This window comes from Chaetodon trifascialis, chromosome 14 (assembly GCF_039877785.1).
Source record: "Chaetodon trifascialis isolate fChaTrf1 chromosome 14, fChaTrf1.hap1, whole genome shotgun sequence".
In the NCBI taxonomy this organism is placed as follows: Eukaryota; Metazoa; Chordata; class Actinopteri; order Chaetodontiformes; family Chaetodontidae; genus Chaetodon; species Chaetodon trifascialis.
The window spans coordinates 17,635,995-17,659,268 of NC_092069.1; the positions used below are offsets into that span (position 1 = coordinate 17,635,995).

Here is a 23,274-nt window from a genome sequence, read left to right on the forward strand (position 1 = left end):
GAGAGAGAGAGAGAGAGAGAGAGAAATCAAATGAACAATCAAACTGTTTCTTTATTAAAATCTAAAATTAATTCATTAATACATTTATTAATATGCCATACCATATGTCTGTATTATGCTCTTTAACAAAGACAACGTATTTCAGCATGAAAGCATTTGTTTTTAATGTGTGACAGCGTCCTGTATCATAACTACATCTCTGACGTTTGTAACAAACCAAACCGTGTGAAAATCGGGTAAAAATTAGAGGAGTTGTGATGATTATAGTAGCTGGACATACACCTTCCTCCGTAGAAATGAATGCACTGGGGGCGCATAGGAGACCCATCCAAGATGGCGGCCGCACTGAACGTCAGCTCCAATAGGAAGCGTCAGTCAATGGGGCGTCTACGTATATTATGTCTATGCTCGCACCTATCACATCTAATTTTATTTCTCTTTTTTTTTTTTTTCATCTACCAGGTAGTTTTAAAGACCTCCCAGGTTGTCAGATCAGGTATTAAACAAGCATAGACAGTTAAGTCATCTAATACAAAACAAAACAAAACAAAACAAAAATCCCCCAAAAGATGTAACCTCCCAAGTGATTTTTCAAAGTAAAAGTCTTGTTTAACCCCTTTCATTAAGTTTATACATAGCAATGGCCGATTGTTATCAAATATGAAGAGTATGTTATTAATAAATTATTAAACCTAATTTTGCACTCTATGATGAGTGTTATTTCATTCAATATCTCTACAGTCTACCTTGCTGGTCTTCAAGGCAGACTACTCAAAGTAGGGCTGACTAAGATGTTCAGTACAAAGAATAAAACCTTTATTTTTCATGACACAACATATACAGAGATACATACAAAATAAAACACTATAGTTATTTGATTGCTAATCTATTTCAAGCATATACTATCATACATAGGCAATGCACAAAACTGAAACAGATCCACTTCTTAGAGTCCTTGAAGTTTGCTGTGAACACATAAGAGCACAACTGATAAGTATGACCGTCAGTGATGGTTGAAGCTACAGTTATCTGCAGGGAATGATGTGGAAAGAAAAGCGAAACCTCAAGAACACATCCTACCTGTCCTCTACAGTTCTGCTGGATGGGTAGTACACCTTGAATGTGAAGCCACTTCTTGGGAATGAGCCCTGTAGACATAAATTATTGACAAATTACATTAGTGACAAATAGCAGGGGTCCACATTGAGACAAGACCATGATATAGCTTTCAAAGACCAGCTGGGGAAAAAAAACATTGTTTTATAAATTTCTGTCAAAGGAGAATTTTTAGGGCCATCACTTTGGTTTCTTCTGTTTCTTACCGGGTTGACGCAGAGGCAGCCTGTGTTTGTGATGCTGAAGGGGTCGTATTTGTCCGCAAAGATGATGACATCAGGGACCGGGTAGACACGCAGGGAGTAGTCATACGCCCAGAATACAGGACTGACATACAGAGGCAGTGGAGTCAAGTGACCCTGGGACAGGATGGTCCGAACAAACTGGGGAGAGCAGCAGGAAAATGACAAGATTTACCAAAATAGAAGCACGTTTCACATTGTGAATTGTCAGAAATGAGACCAGGATGGGTAGAGCTTTCAGCTGAGGACTTACCAACATGTTTACAGCAATAACTCATTTCTTAAGAAGCACTTACAGTAGAAAGATGACTCATACTTAACATACACAATATGTACTATGTACCAGGGTTATTATGAACTAAAACTGACTTGTTGAAAACTGAAACCTAATAAAAAGGATACCCTTTAAAAAAATAAAACTAATCTGGACCAGTGTTGCCTGGTTATAAATCTAATAAACAACCAACACATATTCATTTTAGTTTTTAAGCAATAAGGTATGAAGGTTCACATCACATGGTTGCACAATGAAATGAAGGTTGCTGCCCCTTCATGCTTAAATCCAGCTCAACCTTCCGACACACAAAGGCAAATAAAACCTCAGACAACGTAACAAATAACAACTGCATGTCTGTTGGATGACAGGAATTTCACCAAAAGCACTCAAGGTTTGTTCAGAGAAGCTGAAACTCACATGGTTTGGAATGTCAAGATTGTTATTGGGTAACCGCACGCAGTTCCTGCACATCTTGTTGACCAGGTCCTCCCTGACAATGACGATCTCTTGGGTGCAGTACTGGATCCTGACAGGGGAAACATGGCAGGTCACTTTTGGTTTCTAACAACAGAAATACTGCCAAAATGTCATGAGTGGGGTCACAACTGTCCCAGTTTTACAAATCAACCTTGTGTACAACCCTGATCACTCTGCATTGTAAATATTTTGACATTAAATAAAAGCCTCATGTGTTTTACCTGCACGGGTTGGTAGTGAACACAGAAAATGGCACCCTCTGTCTGAACTCCTCTGTGATGTGATCTGCCAGGGGAGGCCTGAGGGAAACACATTGATCCACATTTGTCTGAGCCACCGACCAAAACATAAACATAAGGCCCCGTGTTCACACAGCGTTTCTTTTCTAAGTGCCTGCATCTTTTTTCTCTTGTTTCCAAAGAGGAGAGAGTGAACACGGCAGCATGCGACCGCCTCGAGGAAAAGTGCTGCACCCAGCGTATTTTTTCAGTGTGCAGCTGCTCCAAGCACTTCTAGTTAAAAATATGTGAACCTTTGGACATGTGTCGTAATAATGCTAAAACGCAGATGTCTCTGAATGTTTACCTTGGCAGGATGGTGCCTGGACCAGGGTCTTCAGGGCCAGGAACAAACACAAAGCGACTGCTGCAAGTGTAAGATGAGCATGTTTGAATGAAACACAGTGAAACTTACACAGTGAAGAACAGAGTACAGCAGGCTGCAGTAAGAACTCTTCTGGATCCTACCTGCTGTGAATGCTGGGATATGCACATATAGCATCCGCGAGAGCCTTCAGCGACTCTAAAATGAGGAAAATGAATGAGATTCTGAAATGCTGTCTGTTTATCTCTAGGTTATACACTTAGGTCTTAAAATGATGATGCGGACCCAAAAGTCTCTCACCTTTGAGTGATTTGATCTGTGTTTTTCCATACGGGGCAGAAGAGAAGTTACCACACAAAATGAAACAGGTGGGAGGCATCGAAGCGTAACCTGGAGGACAAACAGTCAAGCTAAATGTGACTGGTGTCTCATAAAGACATGTAAAGTCTAAGCCTCATGCAAAAACAGACCTGAGAACATGATGTTGAGCTTTTCCATCACTTCAACGCTGTCCAGCCAAACATCAGAAACAATTACAAACATGGCGTCCTCATTCTCCTCCTCCAGCTGCTTCAGCTTGGCTGAGGCCTTCACTGAAGTGGTGGATGGACCACCGAAGAAGTTCATGTTGCCGTAGTACGCCCTAACAATACAGCAAGGATCACAAAATGAAGAAGCAGGTAGAGTAACCACGGAGGTCATTGGATAATTCGGTTGAAAAATTCAGGAAAAATGAAAATGACACTCATGACTCTGTCCTCATCATTTAAAGGGACAGTTCACCCCAAAGTACATCTTCCCTCTTACCTGCAGCGCTCCTTCACCTTTGCTGTATTTCAACATGTGAAAAGCCACAGACTTACACCAAAACCTGATGTCAGGTTGCACATATCACTCTACCGACAGCTGCACTACTTTTCCTCCGACCCACTGACCTTGTGCTTGATGACGGCTCAATTGGTGGAAATCCGAAGCCACTGACGTGGAAAACCGAGTCCTCGTACCAACCTACAGGACAAAGGGCAAAACTTCACTTCTAATATAAGTGACAACACTTTATTAATTTAATCTTATTTCAAATTTGTCTCATTTGCGTTTTCTTTACTGCAGTTGTAGTTGTTATCTCACCCTCTGCCAGCACAAAGCAGGATTCTGTGTACAGGCCGTTATGAAACTGGTGAGAACCCAGTTAAGGAATACATCCATTTTTAAAGCAACAAAATATTGTAGAAAATTAAGTTTTTGTTGACAAGCTCCAACAAACATCTGAAAGGATATTGCTTTGGACATGTCCAGCTGTACTGTTCCACTCGGGTCCTCCAGGTAAAATTTCCCCTTAAAGAAATTAAGAGATGTTTCAGAACCAAGATGGAAAAACATATTGTACTGAAAAACAGACTTTTAAGAACTTTAGTTGACTGACTCACCTCTTTGAGCTGTGTCACCATCCCTAATACAATCACCTCTCCCAGTTTAGCGGTGCTACCAAGCAGTGCCTCAATTGTCTTGAGCTAGAAAAGACAAAATTACAAAAAAAATTAAATGCAAAACATGAAGACTTGTTTTATTTTTAATCTGCAACTATGAAAGCAGATCAACACTGACGACGGTGGTCATCACAGTGGTTTATACGTTACCTGAAATTTGTTTTGACCCTCTTCAACAGCAGCTCCTATTGCAGGCGGGGTGAAGAGCTCATGTCGATGTATCCGCTACAAAAAACATGTCTGTATAAATACAACATGCAAGCTGCACATACTGGAAATAGCAGCAAACAGAGTGGGCAGCTGCCCGGTCTGGAAATTGGATAATGACCACTGACCTGTTGTAAGATGGTGTAACGCTCCCTGAAGAGTTCAGCTTTATCTCTGGCCAATCCAGACAGACTGGGGGCCGGATGGCTTGTCATGCTGATGCTGAATGAAAACACCAGAATAAAAACTTTTTAAAAATTCAGTGAGAGTATGAAGTAGTTCTACCATCAGCAGCAAAAACATCCTTTTGATATGTTTGAGTTCACTTTGACGCAAAGCACAAAGACACTGCCGCTTTACTCACGGTACAAACTTCTTCCTCTCCACACTGTAAATGTATCTGGGCACATCAAAGGCTCCAATGATGTTGAAAACATGATCTCTGGAAGAGTTGAGCAACTCTTATAAGAGTACGCATTGGCAGAAAATGAATCTACTGAAGATCTAAAACCTTAGATTATATATTTTTTATATTTAATGAATACATTGACAAAACATTTGCTGAGTATATCATTAGAAATGTGAAGTGCTGGTAGCTCTGCGGTTAACTTATGAGGAGCATCCGTCACTGATACTTTATAGACTAAATAAGTAATCAAAACACTTACATGGTTTCATCACAAGACTGAGTGCAGTCCTGCACAGCACTTTCCACCACAGACAGTTCTATCATATTAGAAGACACTGAAACACAAAAAACACACACTGTGGTCATGCTCTGCAGACAGAAACACATTCAGTGTTGCACTAGGCAGACTGTGCACTAATCACACTGCGATCTGTAGCTGCTGCACTCACACGGCTGCTTTTCCACTGCATCCAGGACCCTTTCAACCACATCATCCAGTTCAGAAGGACTGACAGAGTCCAGCACTTCCACAAGGTACCTGCTGGCTTCACTGGAGCACAAAACAACAAGAAAACATCCATCTTTCTTTTGACTGCTGGTGGAAAACTAAAACTAAAAAACTAAAGCTGAATGTTTTAAAATCTTTGCTTGTCATATATCATACAAGCAGGAGCATTGAACGAGCTGAAGTGTCAGTGTAAGCCCTGAAAGGAGGTCAGTGTCAGCTGAAGTGAATGTGATGAAAGCAGATGAGGTGAAGTCCTGCAACCAGGTGATGTTTAAGCTGAAGTCAAAGTGCTGAAAATAAAATAGTTTGAGTGACTTAAAGTAAAATTAGCTTCACAAAACCACAGCCTGTATCATATTGTTATTGCTTAGTTCCTGTTACCGCTAGTATAAAATGCAGCTCCGTGTCTTTATGGCGACAGTTATTGTGTTAACGGTTAGCTGCTGTTGCTAGTAACGTTAAAACATTAACAAAACACATTCTGTCATTGTTTACACATCAGTAAAATACATACGGTCGAAGCATAAGTCCCCGCATCCTGAAAGCAGCGGAGACTTTCGTCTTTATTTTGCGAGAAACATCCATGTCTGCCACTGTCCGACTCAAGCCTTCGCGCTAAATATCAACTTCCGCATACATTTCATCACTTCCGCTGTAGAATCACGCGCTCCCCTGTCGAATAACAATAAAGTGCAGGAACCCAAACATTTATTTAGATATGAAAAAATACAGGTGTGTGGACTGTTTTAATTTAATTCCTTAGCACTACATTTCATCAGTTTCTAATAAATGTATATATGTTTCTGTATTTTGAGTTTATAATTGGTTTCAGTGAAAAAAAAAAAAAAAGTAAAAAATCCTTCCACTCCTAACGTTTTGCAAAGAAGAAGGTTAATTAACATTCAAACCATCCTTATTATTACAATTTCCTTTTTTATTTGGCGTGTATACGAATCACAACATTAAATCATTTAGGGAAATTTCATTTTGATACCGGAAGTTGTTTTTCGTGTTTACCTTGACACAGATAGGACGACAGAAAAGGTAAATTCTACTCTGTGGCTGTCTTCATGTAACGTGTACATGATTTTATGGATTTAACAACATGAAAAAACTAAGTATCTGTATTGCAACCTGTGAGCATATTTTACAGTTTTTGTTTAAAAAAACAAACAAACATTTATTTAAGCCTACAACTTTTTATTTATTTATTTTTAATTGAGTATTCAATTTGGTGTGTCTTTTTTTTTTTTTAATCTGTCACTCGGTTTTCCTCTGGATAAAATACGGGTTGGTGCTTACAATTTCTGCGTACAACTTTTTGACAAACGTGGAGTTTTTTTCGACTTGACTTCACCAGGCCCCCTAATTAGGTAACTGGTTTAACAGCAAAGAGGAACGTGTCCAAAGTATGTTGAGGTGGATATGTCATATGAAGCAAAAAAGACACACCCTTCCATTGCATGTTGCAGCCAGTCATGGAGTCCACACTTCAGAGCCTCTGCTCGGACCTGGCGCCCCATGAGAGGAGCGGACACACGGCTGTGGTGGAGGAAAACCTGCTGTATGTGTGGGGAGGCTGCAGGGTAAGAGCTACAAAGGAGTTAAACCTCTTTCTACAGTTTACTTAAGAGGAGTTTCTGCGACTGATTGAAAAACAGGCAAAAAGCATCCGCGTTTTTTTACTGAAAGGTGAGTTTCTAGTCAAGAATTTAGTCATCTATCTCTATCTAAAGATGCTATACAAATACAGTTTCTTATTATTTATCATACTATGAAATAAAAGAATGAAGGAATTTTCAGCATTTCATATGAAGTTATTTTTAATTCATATGAAATTGCAATTGAAGTAAGCTTATATTTTTCACTTTGCCAATGACGTTTTATGCCACGTTATTCTTTACTGCAATTTCTAAATCACTCAAGTTCCATCTTTAGTGATGTTCACTATTATTATTGTTATTATAATTATTGTACTACACTATTAATACAGTAGTAGTGTAGTTGTAAATAACCAACATGCATAAGAGCAATGTATTTCCTACTCCAAAACTTATCTGGGTGTCAGCAACAGATTTTGATTTTGATTTTTTTTTTGGCATGTTTTTGTGTTTTCAAGCACGCCTGTCTGTCTGTAACATATATTGATGTACACGTAGTTGCCATTTTATCAAATGCACAAAGCTAAATTTAACTAAGTCCAGCACAACAGCCCTGCAATTAATGCTGCCTTCATGAAGGTCACCATGTTCAGTTTTTTTCTTATTAGCATACCCTCACTGATTTCAATATGGTGGACAAAATATTAGGAACACTTCTTGACGCATCGCAATCCAGTTAAACCACAGCCGGTTTAATACGTTTTAAATAGGTGCATTGAATAAACTGGCAACTAAGCGTGTATGTGAAACATGTTTTTTGCATCATGGTCACTCAGTGATCAGTCTCAAGATGCACTGCAGCTGCACATGTTCATTTCATAACACAAACGTGTTGTATTCTCTACAGTCAGTTGCTGGTGCAAACGTCTTTCTCCCCAGTCATGAAATCTGGGAATATGACTTAGAGCAAGGTGTTTGGTAAGAATATTGGATATGTTTCAGTAAAAATTCTTGCATTTGTTGCTGCTGAAAGCTGCATCATTAGTGGACTTGAGTCATTTAACCACATTACTTCTTATTCTGAAGGAAAATGTTCAACATGACAGGGGAAGTCCCGCCCAACATGTCTGGGTCCTGCGGCTGCTCTCTGAATGGACACATGTACCTTTTCGGAGGTTGTGATCACATCGGACAGACCAATGAGGTGAGGCTTAAAGCTGACATACATCACATGGCTTGATAGATGTGACTGATTTCATGGTGAAGGTGTGTGAATTTGATATACTTTGCAAATTTCTCTGTTTTAAAACAATTGTACTGAGCATAAAGGATGGCGCCATAAACATACATCAAAATTTTGATCAGTTGCCAAAAATTAAACCCTTCTGAACCTTTCTGTCCTTCAAAATGGTGTCAAATTTTTCAGAAAATGATTAATTATCATGCAAAAAAAAAAAAATATATATATATATATATATATAGACAAATAGGCACAATGGATGGCAGCAAAGGGTCACAGGTTAGACTGAGCAATGCTGACATGAAGAAGTGATCAGTGTCTGACTTCAAACAGATATATTGCGTCAGCCTGATAGATGGTAAATACACGTGGAGGAAGATCATACATGCCACCGGCTCTGCTCCCTCACCCCGAGAAAGACTGTCTTGCTGGGTTCACGAAGGAAGGTGAGTTATGGCCATGAGGATGCACGTGTGTTTAAACTATTATAAGACGTATTTGCCAGGCCTGGAGCCTGTTCCTGTTTGCACTTCATCATCAATTTATTTTGATCACTTCGTTATTAACTAAAACCATAATTTGCTCTCGCACGGTGGTAAATGTAGAAACCTTTTTTAATGTCCTCCAGGATCATCTACTTCGGAGGATATGGTGAAAAACCACCGGAGGAGTTCAGCAGCAGTAACGAAAACTTCATTATAGATGATGTATCATGGGTAATATTTTTTACAGACTACTAATCTGTCGGTCTACACCAGGGGAAAAAAGGACATCTGCAATGCATAATTAGCATTTATGATATGTGGGGTAATATATGTTCTTTTTTTCCCCTTTTACATTGTAGTATAAGTTTCACTTTTCTATTAGATTTTATTGTTTTTAATGCTGTTGATGCACCTGTAACGCTGTCTCTGTTTTTTCAGTTGGAGGTTGCTATTTGGGGATGGAACAATGAGGTTCATGTATTTGACCCCGTGCACACCACATGGAGAGAACGACAGGTCCACGTGAGTCTTTAATGTGCTGAATACGTTACTTAGATTCAGGTTAGATATTTAGTCAAAGAGCACTCTAATATTTCTTAAGATTTTTACAGTGATGGTTTCTGTGTGCAGGGCCGTCCTCCAGGACCCCGTGCCGCCCACGCCAGCGCCACACTTGGCTGTCGGGGGTACATTTGTGGGGGCATAGTTGTGGTGAGGGCTCTACAAGCTTTTCAGCTCTTCTCTCATGTCCGCATAGACTCATTGTTAGACACCTGGGAGTCAAAAAGCACAGAAACAAGAATCAAAGTCTGCCATTTGTAACTCCTCCTCCTCCTTTGAAATGCAGGAGACCAGAATGAATGACATTCACTGCCTGGACCTTGAATCATGGACGTGGTCAGAAATGTATGTATGTGATTGTGACCTATAACAATCTACAGATATGCTCTGTCAACATTAGCAGTAGTGTTTAAAGCTGCTGATGCTTTTGTCTTATTTGCACGTGAAGAATCCCATCGTCCAGCACTCCAGAGCGCAGATCGTGGCATTCACTCACAGCGGTATCAGACAGCTCCTTGTTCCTGTTTGGAGGTCTCGGTGTAGACTGCACACCAATGAGTAAGAACATGTATCCACCGATATATCTGCATGCCTCTTGAAATGTTTTCCCAATAAAACATATTTTCCTCCATCAGGCGATGGGTGGGTGTTTGATGTTCGAAAGAAGAAATGGAGAGAAGTTGAGCATACCTTTAAGAACAAGCCAAGGTATCAGAGCATGAATATGTGGAGATTGTGCACATATTTTTACATGATTTTTGAAAGCAATAAATTATTTACACCGCGTCTTTTCTTCTGTTCAAGGTTGTGGCACACAGCATGTGTAGGCAAAGACTCAGATGTGATTGTGTTCGGTGGAAGTTGTGAGTACGTCCCTGATGTCCCCACAGTAGGTATCACAGAGAGATGTGTACTAAAGGGAATAATGCGTTTAAGATTAAGAAAACTTTCCACAACTCACCAAATTAAAAAGCATGTTCCTGGAGGTAATTGAGATGCTGTTTCCAGTATGAACAGTATGAAGCAAAGAGGACCAGGTAATGAGTGTCACCGGAAAAAACAGAAGCACTTTATGGTCTTGTAAAAATGACACTCTTAAACATTTTCCTGCTTGTTTCTCTTCAGGGTCACTGCAACGATGTTCTTATTTCCCAAATGCAGCCATATCCTCTGTTCAGGTCAAACTTTTTTATATATCTTACAATATCTTTACTCTAAATAGACACAGAAAAATAACAGACTTTTTCCTCTGACAGGATTTGTGAGGATTACATTGCAAAGAATGTGAGGACCTCTGAAGAGCTCAGGAATCAGCTTCCTCTCCTGCCTTCAAAACTACTGGCAACAGTACAGCGAAGGATGTCTTTCTACAGGCCTTCAACAAAACAGTGTTAGTTAAAAAAATCCTCTTAAATCCTCTGGCATTTTTATGTTTTAAGAATGTGAAGAATGTGTTTATGTACACATTTTATTTTGTGTTATCTGAGTCATGAAATAGGCTTGACTATGATGATTAAACGTCACATGAAAACATTTTTGTCTGATTTTGATAATTCGAATAAACAGCCGAACACACACATTTACTGTGAGAGACAAAATTGCATTTTTACAGTATTTTCAATGTAAAACCGTTTTTACTCTTCTACATTTCTGGTTGAAATGTGTCTCAAAGAATGACACAAAGTGCAGTTTGTCAATACATACGTGCATGTTCAAGTACTGTATGTGTGCATGCACAAAATGACTGTCTCTAAGTGGCAGTGGGCCAGATTGAAGGTTTCTGTTTCCACACATTCCCCCTGCATGACGCCCGGAGCAGCGCAGACACTGTAATCTGGAAGGGGCTTTTTTAAAATGAAACCCAGCTTGGAGCTACTTTTCCAGGGTTGACATTTATTAAAAATTACAGCGTGAGACAGTAAACAACTGGTGGACAATTCTAATTTTGAAGGTAACACAAACACACACACAGTTATGCTGTGTTAGGCTGAAATGTCTGACCAAATGCTCATTCCATTCCTAAAAACAGACAGCCAGTAATATGTAACAAACAAGCTGGTGCGTGCTCTGTGGAAATAGGCCTGAGGGTATGCTAATGGTGCCTGACCATGGTAGGTGAAATCAGTGATCCTCTGTCAGTTCAACAGCGTTGTCTGTGTGAGGAGAAGCTCCTGGCATCTATTCATGTTGGTGTTGTAATTTTGCCGTGAAGTTGCTTCATGATGTTCAGTTTGCTGACTAAACGGACAATAAATACAATGAACATGAATTTGATATTTATCTTTGAGATTTTCAAGTTTTTTTCTGAAAATTGCTGCATCCCATGAAGACAGCTGAAAAGACACTCCTCATTTACAGATAAACACTTATGTGATGGTTTCATGTTGGTCTTGGGTAGTGCAGGATTTGAGCACAAAAAGGACCACAATGAAAGGCACAGAAACCTCAGAGTGACTTAACAGTAGAATGAATATCACTGTGTCCACATAACACCAGGCTGGACTCTGGTCCTCAGGCAGAAAGCTCTATGACAGGGGGAACACACACCCCTTTTTGTTTGTATTATTTTACTGAACAAAAATGGTTTCAGGTTACTTTAGAGGCTCTATTACATCTAAGAATGCCTATTTTACCTAATACTAATTACCTGATAATAAATAAATATTATGAATAATGACATAATATATAATGCTGAAACTATGAAACAATAGATTTTGGTGAATGTCATTTTCATTTAATTCCAGCAGTTTTTATTTCAAATTGTCCTTTTTTCCCCCAAGATATTATATTTTTGTGTGTTTTATTTCTTGATGCCATTTTTTTTAACATAATTTCTGCAACTATCAATCAAGACAGTATAAAATAAAAATAACCTGCAACACACAATGTGATTGTCAATATTAACAGAATTGAATATGTAATATATGGGATTATTAAAATGTCACGAACGTATCATATAAATATATATATTTGTTCATCTCATAATGTGTCACTGATTCATTTAATTACAAAAAAAACACACCTTGGTCTCCATAAAATGAGCAAGAGGAATTTTATTTTGAAAGAGCACAGGACCGGAAGTCGTGTTTTATTTTGGCGATGTTTGACAGTCTATGGAGCTGGAACGGGGCGTCATGTCAGCTGTGTGTTGTTGTTCATAACATTAGAAAACGGCGGACGACATCTGAAAGTGCACTGTAACGTGTGAGTATGTTGTTTTTGTTGAAGTATTTGTTATTTCCGTATTGCGGACATTTGGTTTGTCGTTTGTTTTACCTGTCCCTGTTTAACGTAAACCCCCCGTTACGTAGCCTTGGAATTTCGCACCATTGCCACATAATGCACATTATTATCTTTAATCATAAATCGATAACAACAGCTCGAGCATTGAAAGCCTTTGTGTCAGCTCTGCTCGCATGCATGTGTCACTGCCCCTGCTATAAAAGTCTTCACCGCAGCTGAGAGTGGACCGAAGGCGACATTTTTAGACAGATTTGGTCATTTTAAGCTCAAAGGCTTCCTCTCCTATTAATAGCAGCCAGTCATGGATCCAGCGTTTGAGAGGCATTTCTCGGAGCTGGTGGCCCGGGAGAGGAGCGGACACACGGCTGTGGTGGAGGAAAGCCGACTGTATGTGTGGGGGGGCTACATGGTGAGAAAAACACACACACATTGTTGACATTGTTCAGCGCATTTCCAGTTTGCGTCAGGCCAGTTTGTGCGTCAAACACTGCGCAGGACCGAGTAAGATCCTGGACTGAAGTAAAAGTAGCCTACCTACTCCACACTGCAACGATCCTGCATTGAAAAGTATGTGTAATCAGGAAAATGTACAAATACTCAATGACTGTGACTATTATTATATCATTAGAATATTATTATTCAGGCATTCATGTAAAAGTAGGATTTTACTGTTGTAGTTGGTTGAGATGAAGCTACCTATTATTATTATTATTATTATTATTATTATTATTATAACTCTAGTTGTATGTCCGCTTAATGTTTAATTGCTTCTTCTTATTTTTATATTATATATACTACAATTGTTTTTTTTTCTTAATTGATCTATAATTAGTTCTGTCTTTGTGCTGCTGAGACACCCAAATTTCCTGCCTTATCTTATCTTATCTTATCTTATCTTATCTTATCTTATCTTATCTTATCTTATCTTTCCCCCTCCTGTAATTATACATTTCCATCGCAGTGACAGACTCTAGGCTTACTGTTCCTACACGTCTTTATTTCATAGTAATAGACATGTTGTATTCTCTACAGTCAGTTGCTGATAATGAAGTTTTCCTACCCAGTGATGAAATCTGGGTATATGACTTAGAACGAGGTGTATGGTAAGAATATTAAATAAATTCCATCTATGCTTGTTTGTGGTCAAAGCAAAGAATAGTAATGCATGTTTCCCAATGGTTTGTGACACATTCTGCGTTACTCCTCTGCTTTCTGGTGATTTTCATACTTTTTGACACAGTCGAGTCATGAGCACTTGTCTTTTCACGGCTGTAAAATGTGTCATGACAGAAGTGAATTTATACAAACAAATGAGTCGTTTATCCACATGTTTAAACTTTTTTCTTGAAGGGAGGTGTTTCACATGACAGGGGAAATCCCGCCCTCTATGTCTGGGACCTGCGGCTGCTCCCTGAATGGACACATGTACATATTCGGAGGTTGTGATGACAATGGACAGACCAATCAGGTAATGACGCTGTAGGCCGTTAGCCAGTTAGCTCAGTTAGCTCAGTTAGACGTGCAGCTTTGGACTGCTGGGAGGATGAGGAAGAGGTTTTCAAGACATCCATCCCTTTCGGGGTTGCGGGGGGCTGGAGCCTATCCCAGCTACAATGGGCGAGAGGCGGGGTACACCCTGAACCGGTCGCCAGCCGATTGCAGGGCCACATGTACGGACAAACAACCATTCACACTCACACTCACACCTACGGACAATTTAGAGTCATCAATTAACCTAATGAGCATGTTTTTGGTCTGTGGGAGGAAGCCGGAGTACCCGGAGAGAACCCACGCATGCACGGGAAGAACATGCAAACTTTGCACAGAAAGGCCCTGCCTGACCCGGGGATCGAACCGGCAACCTTCTTGCTGTGAGGCACGCGCACTACCTGCTGCGCCACCGTGCAGCCTGTTTTCAAGACAATTTTAGTTAATTCTTGAATGTTTTAAAAAGAAATTCTTACATATTGATCTTTTAATGACACCTTAGCTTAGGTTTACTTCACATAGGCTCCATGTTTTTTTGCTTCAAGTGAACGTGGCATCTACTGGCTAAGCGAATGCTGACCATTCAGAAACATGTCCGCCAGTTGCAAAGGTTTCTACCTTAAATCCTCTGACCGTCAAATGCCTACAGATGCCACATTCCTCATGGAAAAACTGTAAACAAATTTGAATGCATGGACATAATGGATCAGTGTGGTCACAGCTTAGACTGAGCAAAGCTGACGTGAAGAAGTGATCAGTGTTTGACTTCAAACAGATCTATTGTGTCAACCTGACAGACGGTAAATACGCGTGGAGGAAGATCATACATGAGAAGGGCTCAGCTCCATCACCTCGAGACAAACTGTCCTGTTGGGTTTACAATGGGAGGTAAGCACGGTGAAAGTGTGAGTTTTAACTTATTCCACCCCGTTGTTACTGCAGAACTCACCACGGGCAAGTTGTAGCATGTCATGTCTAATTATATAGTGTAAATAGAAATAAGAACTAGTTAATTGGGATTTTGATCAATTCATTACAAACTGATTCCATAATCAGCGCTTGCATGTTAGTAATTGTTTGATCATGTTTGCTTGATATCCTCCAGGCTCATCTACTTTGGAGGATATGGTCACAAACTGCTGACTGATGTCGACAGCAGGAAGAGAAGCTTCATTGTAGATGAAGCATCGTGGGTAATGTATTTTTTACTGACTATAAATCTGTCACCGGTTTGCTATCCCAACATTTGCAGCTTAGGCACTGAAGATATAAAAAGATATCAGTGAGACATATTTAGTAGCTTGAAGTTCAAGGTGTTCAGGTGTTTTAGGAGATTTTGTTCTAAAAATATGCAGAAAGTGAGACTGACCAAAGATAAATGCCTCCAAATAAACAAGCTTCATTTTTTGTGAAAAAGAAATTGGTTTCTTTGCCCGTGTTTAACCATCTCATTGTTTCCAGGTGGAAGACGTCTTCTGGGGATGGAGCAACGAGGTTCATATATTTGACCCCATGCAAGTCAGTTGGAGTGAAGCGCAAACCCATGTAAGTCAGTCAGAGAGTGAGTCTTATTACTGAATGGAATACACTGATTTAAGATTTCTGATTTATGAGACAAGGGAAGTTTAGCAGCTTTGGAAATCTGTTAAGACAATTTAAAAAAAAATGCTCAGATGATTGTCATGGTTTTTGTGTGCAGGGCCGAGCTCCCGCCCCCCGGGCCGCCCACGCCAGCGCCACGATCGGATGTAGAGGATACATTTGTGGAGGCAGAGTGATGGTGAGAGCCCCGAATGCTTTTCAGCTCTTCAAATAATGTCCGAATTCATAAGTAGACAACAAGAATTGATGAGTAGCAACAAGAAGCACAAATCACATTCTCCTTTTCTTTTAAATGCAGGAAAGCAGGACGAGTGACATTCACTGCCTGGACCTTGAATCATGGACGTGGTCAGAAATGTATGTAGCTGAGCCAGCATTTAAATAACTACTGCACTCCTTGTGGTCAAAGGACTTCTCTTTCAACATTATCTCTGATATTTAAAGCGGCGTCATCTTTTACCAGGTTCATCTTTGACAGTATTGTCCAAAATATGTTTTCCAGAATCCCATCATGCACAGCTCCAGTGGGCAGATCGTGGCACACGCTCACGGCGGTGTCAGACAGCTCCTTGTTCCTGTTTGGAGGTCTCAGTGTAGACTGCAAACCAATGAGTAAGAAAATATCCCCACTACTTTTATTTCCCTTGTTCATTTCATCATTTTATGTCCTGTGGTTGTTTTCTTTTCAATAACACGTATTTCTCTCACCAGGTGATGGGTGGTTGTTTGACGTTCACACAAAGACGTGGAGAGAAGTCGAGCATCCTTTTAAGAATAAGCCAAGGTAGCCATTTGTGCAACCAAAGGTTTAGATTTATTCCTCTGTAAAAGAGCTACAGAATGTAAATTGTGAGCAGATTTTAAATATCATCTTTTCCCCTCTCCAAGGCTGTGGCACTCAGCATGTCCAGGCAAAGACTCTGATGTGATTGTGTTTGGTGGAAGTTGTGACTACATCCTTCTTGTTGACACTGTAAGTATCACAGAGACACTTCAGAAGCTGACCTGGTGTGAGCTAAATCCCTTAAAATCATCCTAAATAGACATTAAAGGTCAAATTTGAAGGATTTATAGCAGTTACAGTTGGTACTTCGATCAAAACATTGAGCAAAAACAAACACAGGATGCACAACTTTGGGAGAAAGTACTTACGAGTAACATGTCATCTTGTGATTGTATAATTGAAAATGGACCTTTACAAATGTTGCATATTTCTTTTCAGGGTCACTGCAATGATGCACTTGTTTTCCAGATGCAGCCATATCCTCTGTTCAGGTAAATTCTTCTTATATTTTTAGAAATCATCATTTTAAAATTTTATGGTAGAAAGAGACCTTTACACTACAGACTTGTCAAACGCTGTCGAAATGAGTAACATTAATTAACAAAGGCTGCGTGTCAGATCCAGAGACCTGGAAATGTGAGTGTTGGCTTACTGACAAGAGTCACCGTTAATGATAGAAGTTACACCTAGCAAGTAAAAATATCCGCTGTTAGAAAGGTCTACTTCTTTGTAGGTCATACATTTACTTTACTTATGTAATCTGTCTCCCGAAATAGAAATGAGAAATGTCTTTCTCCTCTGACAGGATTTGCGAGGATTACATTGCAAAGAATGTGAAGAACTATGAAGTGCTCAGAAATCAGCTTCCACTCCTGCCTCCCAAACTACTGACGGCGGTGCAGAGGAGGATGTCTTTCTACAGGCCTTCAAAGAAACAAAACTATTAGTTCAAGGAATGTCTTGATTGCCAACAATCAAAGCGTTGTCACACAAAAAGTACTGTACTCCCCTCAGTTTCACTGTCGGGTAGCCTTTTTTTATTCTTTAACTATATTGTGCTACACATTTTAAGGTGTTATATTTTATTGTTTATGAGTGATGTACATTTTATTTTGTACAGTCTGCCTGCTGAAATACTCTAACAAACCTCCTCCTGTGATGGCTGTGATGATTAAATGGCATCAAACACTTTTTCCTCATGGATTGGATTATTGTGGATTATTGGACTAGATCGGTATTTTAAGTGTTAGTCAACAATGCTGCAAAAGGGAAACTTTAACACACACGCACTGATTTTCTCCCAGAAATTCCACACATAACCAGAAAAACAGCAATTTTTATTTGTAATATAAAACAAAATGAGAAAACTCCACTTCTGCCTTTGTTGTGACACATTCAGTGTTCGTGTCTGTGCGCACAATTACTGTGTTCCACCACTAGGTGGCAGCATGTTCAACGCTTGAATGTGGCTGAACCTTCAGTCAAACTGAGCCTGACTGAAAGTCTCTTTTGCTGCACATTCCTTCTTCATATGGGTGGAGAAGTGCAGGAGCTGTGGTCAGGAAGGAAACCTTAAATAAACAACCCCAGCTCATACCTTTGCAGGGTTGCCACTTAAGGAAAAACTTTGCACTGTGCTGCCACACAAAACTGCTGGTGGTCAATCATTGTGTATAGCAAGCAAGAATGTGCATTAACTGCTAGATTTTAACAGAACTGCTCAGTTTCAGCAACCAGAGAAATATCTGTGTTCTCTCCTTTACCTATTAACAGACCAGTTGAAGTAAGTAATAGGTAACAAGTAATTAGGTATGTGCTCTGTAGGAGAGTGGCAGCATTGGGGGGTGAGAGTGACACCTTACCTATGCAGATAACAGTGCAAAGAGGCTTCTGTCAGTGCACAGATCTGGGCTGTGAGCACAACCTCCTGGCGCCTGTTCAAGTCGGTGTTAAAACTCTGCAATTACACTGCTTCCCCTTGTTAAATAAGGCCTGGGTAAATGCATAGGCTGGGCATGCAGCAGTTTCAGTGCAACACAAGCAATGTTAAATGTATCCACAAAATCCTGCTTAAATACAGTGAATGGAGCTTTCCTTAGTAGCAGGAAGTTGTCACAAGAAACCCTGGTTCCCTTTCTCTTTTTAATGTTTAAAAATTCCCCCTGCAAACTGCCCTGTCCCACGAAGACAGCTGAAGAGGACAGCAGCCTCCTCAGCTGGGGGTCAACTAAACTCTCTCTCAATAGTGTCCATCAGCTCTTCTTCTGATCCATCGTACAGGATCACTGGCATGGTGAGAGAGGAGCTATGGCAGCTGCCAAAAGTCCTGGGGAGAATGGAGAAACATGTCAGCAACTTGGCCATAAAAAAAATCAAATGAGTGATGTTCTATGCTTTCTTAATTTCACACCAGATGTAGGTTCTTATAAAAGGTCCCCTTTATAAAACTCGTCCTGCAACATCATTCAACTGATGGACATCTAATGAATATGAAGCACAAGGGGCCCTTCGTGCTGAAAGGGCCGCTGGCAGAAGGTATATTCTTGATTGCGCTTCCTGTTTTCACACTCTCCTCCGGCAGAGCAACAACAGACGCTTGTTTGTTTCTGTCCTGCTTGCAGACGTCTGACTCATCTGATCTGCCCCGAGAATAACGGGCTGGTATTTCGATATCTTCAAAGTGAATTTGATCTGGCCCTCCTCGGCTTTTACTACTCCACTGAGCTCGGAAATCAATAATTTATCGGAATTGTCTACTTACGATTGTTTTTCTGGTGTGGGAACAGCTTCCAACAAGGCCCCTCTTGTCAGAAAGCCCTGAGAGGAGGACTGAAGGAGAGGAAAGAAGTTATACAGTGTGTTTTCATCTCGGCTCTGAACAACTCTGAAACCATCCATTAACCGGCTAAAAATGATCAGATAAAGCATGACTTCTACAATAATAATTATCAAACAGTAAAAGAATAAAAGGCCTTACACTGTGCTGAGAGGGGGGCGCAGGTGTGTGTCTTTTAAAGTGTGTGAAAGCATCATTGCTCCTCTTGTTTACTCCTCTGGATCCACCGTTTGAGCCACGTGGCTCCTTTGCGCTGAAGTCCTCCTCGTCTTCCTGGCTGAAATGACACAGTCCGTATGTTTTGGACCTGATGACAGTCTTCTTGGGGGGAGTTTTCTTCACAGTATCTCCCTCTCGCTCCTCGTAATCTGCAAGAACCGTGTCCAGCTCTCCATCAATATCATCGTCCTCCCTGGAAAAGTCCGAGTCGTGGCCCTCGCTGTGACAGTCCGGTTGCGCACGGTTGCGCGCGTTGCGTAAAATTGCATGGATTTTGAGGGGCTTGAACGGACGGTGGTCTTGTTTAGGCGAGGTGCCGGCAGCTGTTTTGCTCACGTTCACCTCGCTGACACACGCAGGTGCGACTTTCTTCCCTCGGCTTGTACCGCTGCCCATGTCCGTCCGTGCGTCGGGCTGCTTTCAAAATCTAAACGCGAAATCCCATTTCCAGGTCCCTCTCTAGGCACAGAGCTGCCAGAGTTGAACATTAACCAACAAAGACTTGATCCTTGGCAGCGTTTAAGGTCGCTTTTCAATTAGGTTTATGGTTGTAAGACAGCTCTCTGGCTAAACATCAGCTCCAAGCGTCAGTTTTTTTGTTTAAAATGTTCCGGGGCTGCTCTGCAGGCGCTCCGCTGAAATGATCCAGTACTCCATGTTCGCAAACCGGACCTGAGTCGCTGCCTGTAAACTTTCTGGTTAACTCCACATCAGGATGAGAAGTATCCGTTACATAACACCGGTTTGGCTCAGGACCCCAGGGAGAAAACCCCGCCTTCTTGGAGAGAAACTCGCACCCTTTGTGTTTCCATTATTCCTACTGGGCAAAAATAACTTCCACTTTTACTTAAGAGACTCTGCCTCTAGACTTACTCTCTTATTTGTGATAAAATTTAAACGAGTTCTTATAAAAAGCTGAAAAGCAACAACTTCTACTTTTAAATATTCAGCCATTCACTGGATTGAGAAAGAGGTTACATAAGGACAGTATGTTTGATTCATCTGCATCACATCAGCAACAATGAGCAGCCCTTTACCCGTCTGTGTTCAGCTCATAGATTTTATTGAGGCAAGTGAGGTCAGGAGTGAGCGAGTTCCTGTCCGCCCGCCGGGTCCGGGAGGCCCCCAGCACAACCAGCCCCTCCGGTGACTGATTAAGACTCAAGCACTGGGCCACAAGAGAGAGGGGGCATTCCTTTCCAAGAGCTTGGGCTTCCCAGAGATTCCTCAATAAGCTTTTGTTTGGTCCACATGCACATACAAAAGACACAGCGGGAGCATCTCCCTGCCAGAGCTGTCTGACAAGAACCCAGAGTTCACTCCAGTAAAGAACTTGTTTGCTATCTCTCATTAAGTGCCTCACTCTTTCCTTATGTGTGTACATTTGTGTGTGTGTGTGCTGGACAGCTGTGCAACCTGCTGTCTCTGGAGGATGACCAAGTCAAAGACACCTGCTGTTTAACCAACTGGCATTTTCCAAACTGTGAATGTGAGAAGGGAGGGGAATCGGCCTGTATGTGCCAGATGTCTCATCGAGGAAATTCCTGCCTTACTGTTTGATTTTTAGAGAACATGTGCAAGATGTTCGAGAGAGAGCGACACCATTCTTCCTTTAATCTTAGGCTACTCATGTAAAAGCAGAAAAGCAGCTCTCCAGTGTGGCATTGTGTTTATAACCATTTTATATGAATATGGCAATATGGATGTGATTGTCTTTTCTTCATAGAAAAGGTTTCTCAGGGATTTCCTTATAGGGGAAAGAGCTTCAGCGCTAAACTGGAACATCCTCCTGCTTGTGCAATAACTGTATGCTTTAGTTGTTGCCTCTCCAAAAGTCCAATACGTCATTAAAATCTACTTAAGTGAAAGTAGAAGTCCTATTTTTAGATTGTACCCTGAAGTAAAAGCACACCAACAAGCTGCCTCTCATGGAGTCTTGCTTTTTTGTCTTGTTTGTTCTACTGCCTGCACCAGTGTATCATTAAAAAGATCAGGCGGCCACATCTGGGGAAGAACTCAACAGCTTCCAGACGAGGGGGAGGATCTGCTGCAAGACGAAGGCCACAGCCCAGCTCGCTACATAACTGTGGTTTTTCTGACTGCTCCCGGATTCAAGAATATTCCTCCTCCCATACGCTGAGGAAAAGTTAAATCTTTGTAAAACTCTTGTTCTGGATCCTGCATGGCTTTGCGTATCAAATCCTCCAAAACTACATGAACTGACATGATTTCGGGCCTGCGATTTGACGATTCGTGAGCTGCTTTTAGACTGTAATGACTACAGCAGGAAAGCATGTGTGAGAAATGCTAATTATTATGACTCAACTGCTCCATATGAAAGGCAACAAATAAAACTGTTGTTCTCATGTTAGAGACAGAGAAAAATTTCTGCCATATGTCTGGCGAAACCGAATCTCCGGAGAGTATTTAACAAGCCAGCTGCCTGCTGATAGGCATTCCAGTAAAACTGTCCGGGCCTCTCACCCCACCAGGTACACAAACATGAACATGACAGGGTCAAGAAGAAAACACACCAACATATACACAGTCTGCATCCTGTTTGACTTTAATTGTCAAAAACTATTTACTTGTACATCATTAGACTCCACTCTAACTTTATGTGAAACTGTAAAACTCTGCACTCACAAACACACACACACACACACACACACACACACACACACACACACACACACACACACACACACACACACACACACACACACACACACACACACACACACACACACACACACACACACACACACACACACACACACACACACACACACACACTCTTTCAGCAGGGATCCATATTTATTGTCTTAGGTAGAGAAATATCCTTCCAGGTCTCATAAACATATGTACAGTTTTATTCATGTACGTCCATGCATCTGTTTAATCCAAGACTCATCATTATAGCACACTAATTTCAGCAGTATTTTATATCTGAATCACAATCAGCTTCATTGGCCAAGTACAGTTAAAACATTGCACTCAATGTACTTGCAAGGGGAAAATGATGTACAGCTAGATGAGGACAAAAAGACAAAAACAACTACAACAACAGAAGACTAACTACGCAAATAACTAAGGCTGATGTTTAGCAGGAATAGTGTTTACCTTATTCGCATGCTAACATTTGCAAATTAGCATTGAAACAGACTCTGCAGGTATTTGGTCATAAAGCAAAGTATTGGATAAACTGTTTTTGATGATGTGATGATGGCACTATGACAAGTTAATCATCCTGAGGGCAATGTCAAGTATCATGCCAATGCAATGCAACAGTATATAAAGTGCAAAGAGTTTTATGTGCCTCTGAGTGTGTGTGCATATATTTCTCATCTCTTTAGAGACTTTATGTCAGCTACTAAAACTATTTTAACTCACATCATGTACTGTACTTGACATTTTCTACAAAGGAGGACACCAAAGCATCTTCCTTTGCAGTCAGACAGAAGATCCATCGAGACGCTGCACAGATGTAATCAAGCTGAGACAGACGGATATTGTAACTCTGACATGGTGACATAAGGTTGTCAAGGCAACAGTCAATGCAGCCAAGAGGAGTTCAACTGTAGTAAAAGAGCCAGGGGCAGCCCTGTTTATCTTTGAGCCATCCCTCTTAATCTGCTCGATTACTGAATGTAAATGAAGGCTTTTGCCGTCGTGCTGACGCTGAAAGTACGTCACAGAGATGAACTTTCGACCTCAGGACGAGGGTTGTGGGAAACCTTTTCAGTGCTCACTGCAAAGGTTTTGTTCCCAGCCAACACCTGAAAAATGACATGCCAAATGTATTTCTTATTGACAGTTTGCTGTAAGACAGGAAGCATCAACCTTTGCTGTGATCTCATTATTTGGCTCTCGTTGCCATAGCAGCACA

At 40.8% G+C, this 23,274-nt stretch overlaps 4 protein-coding genes across 5 annotated transcripts; 2 read left to right on the forward strand and 2 right to left on the reverse strand.

Annotated features, from left to right (window-relative positions):
* Positions 1-773: 773 nt before the first annotated feature.
* Positions 774-5,922, reverse strand: pole2 (polymerase (DNA directed), epsilon 2). The gene is made up of 19 exons (XM_070979411.1): positions 5,841-5,922; positions 5,268-5,368; positions 5,078-5,153; positions 4,774-4,851; positions 4,538-4,631; positions 4,353-4,427; positions 4,143-4,226; positions 3,994-4,050; positions 3,844-3,892; positions 3,651-3,723; positions 3,186-3,358; positions 3,016-3,105; positions 2,859-2,913; positions 2,698-2,757; positions 2,334-2,411; positions 2,053-2,161; positions 1,323-1,499; positions 1,081-1,148; positions 774-965 (listed from the first exon to the last, which is right to left on the reverse strand). Exons 1-19 carry the CDS (start codon positions 5,909-5,911, stop codon positions 947-949), a joined length of 1,587 nt encoding a protein of 528 aa, XP_070835512.1. The 5' UTR covers positions 5,912-5,922; the 3' UTR covers positions 774-946.
* An 879-nt stretch (positions 5,923-6,801) lies between these two features.
* LOC139341851 (kelch domain-containing protein 1-like) lies at positions 6,802-10,608 on the forward strand. The gene is made up of 13 exons (XM_070978572.1): positions 6,802-6,912; positions 7,835-7,905; positions 8,014-8,131; positions 8,501-8,613; positions 8,796-8,883; positions 9,091-9,174; positions 9,283-9,363; positions 9,500-9,558; positions 9,662-9,771; positions 9,849-9,921; positions 10,018-10,102; positions 10,339-10,391; positions 10,470-10,608. The coding sequence occupies exons 1-13, from the start codon at positions 6,805-6,807 to the stop codon at positions 10,606-10,608; spliced, it is 1,182 nt and encodes a 393-aa protein (XP_070834673.1). The 5' UTR covers positions 6,802-6,804.
* Positions 10,609-12,279: 1,671 nt separating this feature from the next.
* Positions 12,280-17,530, forward strand: LOC139342147 (kelch domain-containing protein 1-like). Its single transcript, XM_070979097.1, has 14 exons — positions 12,280-12,417; positions 12,749-12,865; positions 13,489-13,559; positions 13,807-13,924; positions 14,720-14,832; positions 15,050-15,137; positions 15,406-15,489; positions 15,644-15,724; positions 15,845-15,903; positions 16,049-16,158; positions 16,258-16,330; positions 16,435-16,519; positions 16,769-16,821; positions 17,136-17,530. Exons 2-14 carry the CDS (start codon positions 12,758-12,760, stop codon positions 17,275-17,277), a joined length of 1,185 nt encoding a protein of 394 aa, XP_070835198.1. The 5' UTR covers positions 12,280-12,417; positions 12,749-12,757; the 3' UTR covers positions 17,278-17,530.
* A 118-nt stretch (positions 17,531-17,648) lies between these two features.
* On the reverse strand, positions 17,649-20,074 carry LOC139342451 (uncharacterized). 2 transcript variants are annotated; one of them, XM_070979546.1, is made up of 3 exons: positions 19,308-20,074; positions 19,092-19,159; positions 17,649-18,656 (listed from the first exon to the last, which is right to left on the reverse strand). In XM_070979546.1, the coding sequence occupies exons 1-3, from the start codon at positions 19,779-19,781 to the stop codon at positions 18,554-18,556; spliced, it is 645 nt and encodes a 214-aa protein (XP_070835647.1). In that variant the 5' UTR covers positions 19,782-20,074; the 3' UTR covers positions 17,649-18,553. The 2 variants fall into 2 exon arrangements, with proteins under 2 accessions (XP_070835647.1, XP_070835648.1); XM_070979547.1 differs by having other exon boundaries at positions 17,706-18,656; positions 19,092-19,147.
* Positions 20,075-23,274: the final 3,200 nt, after the last annotated feature.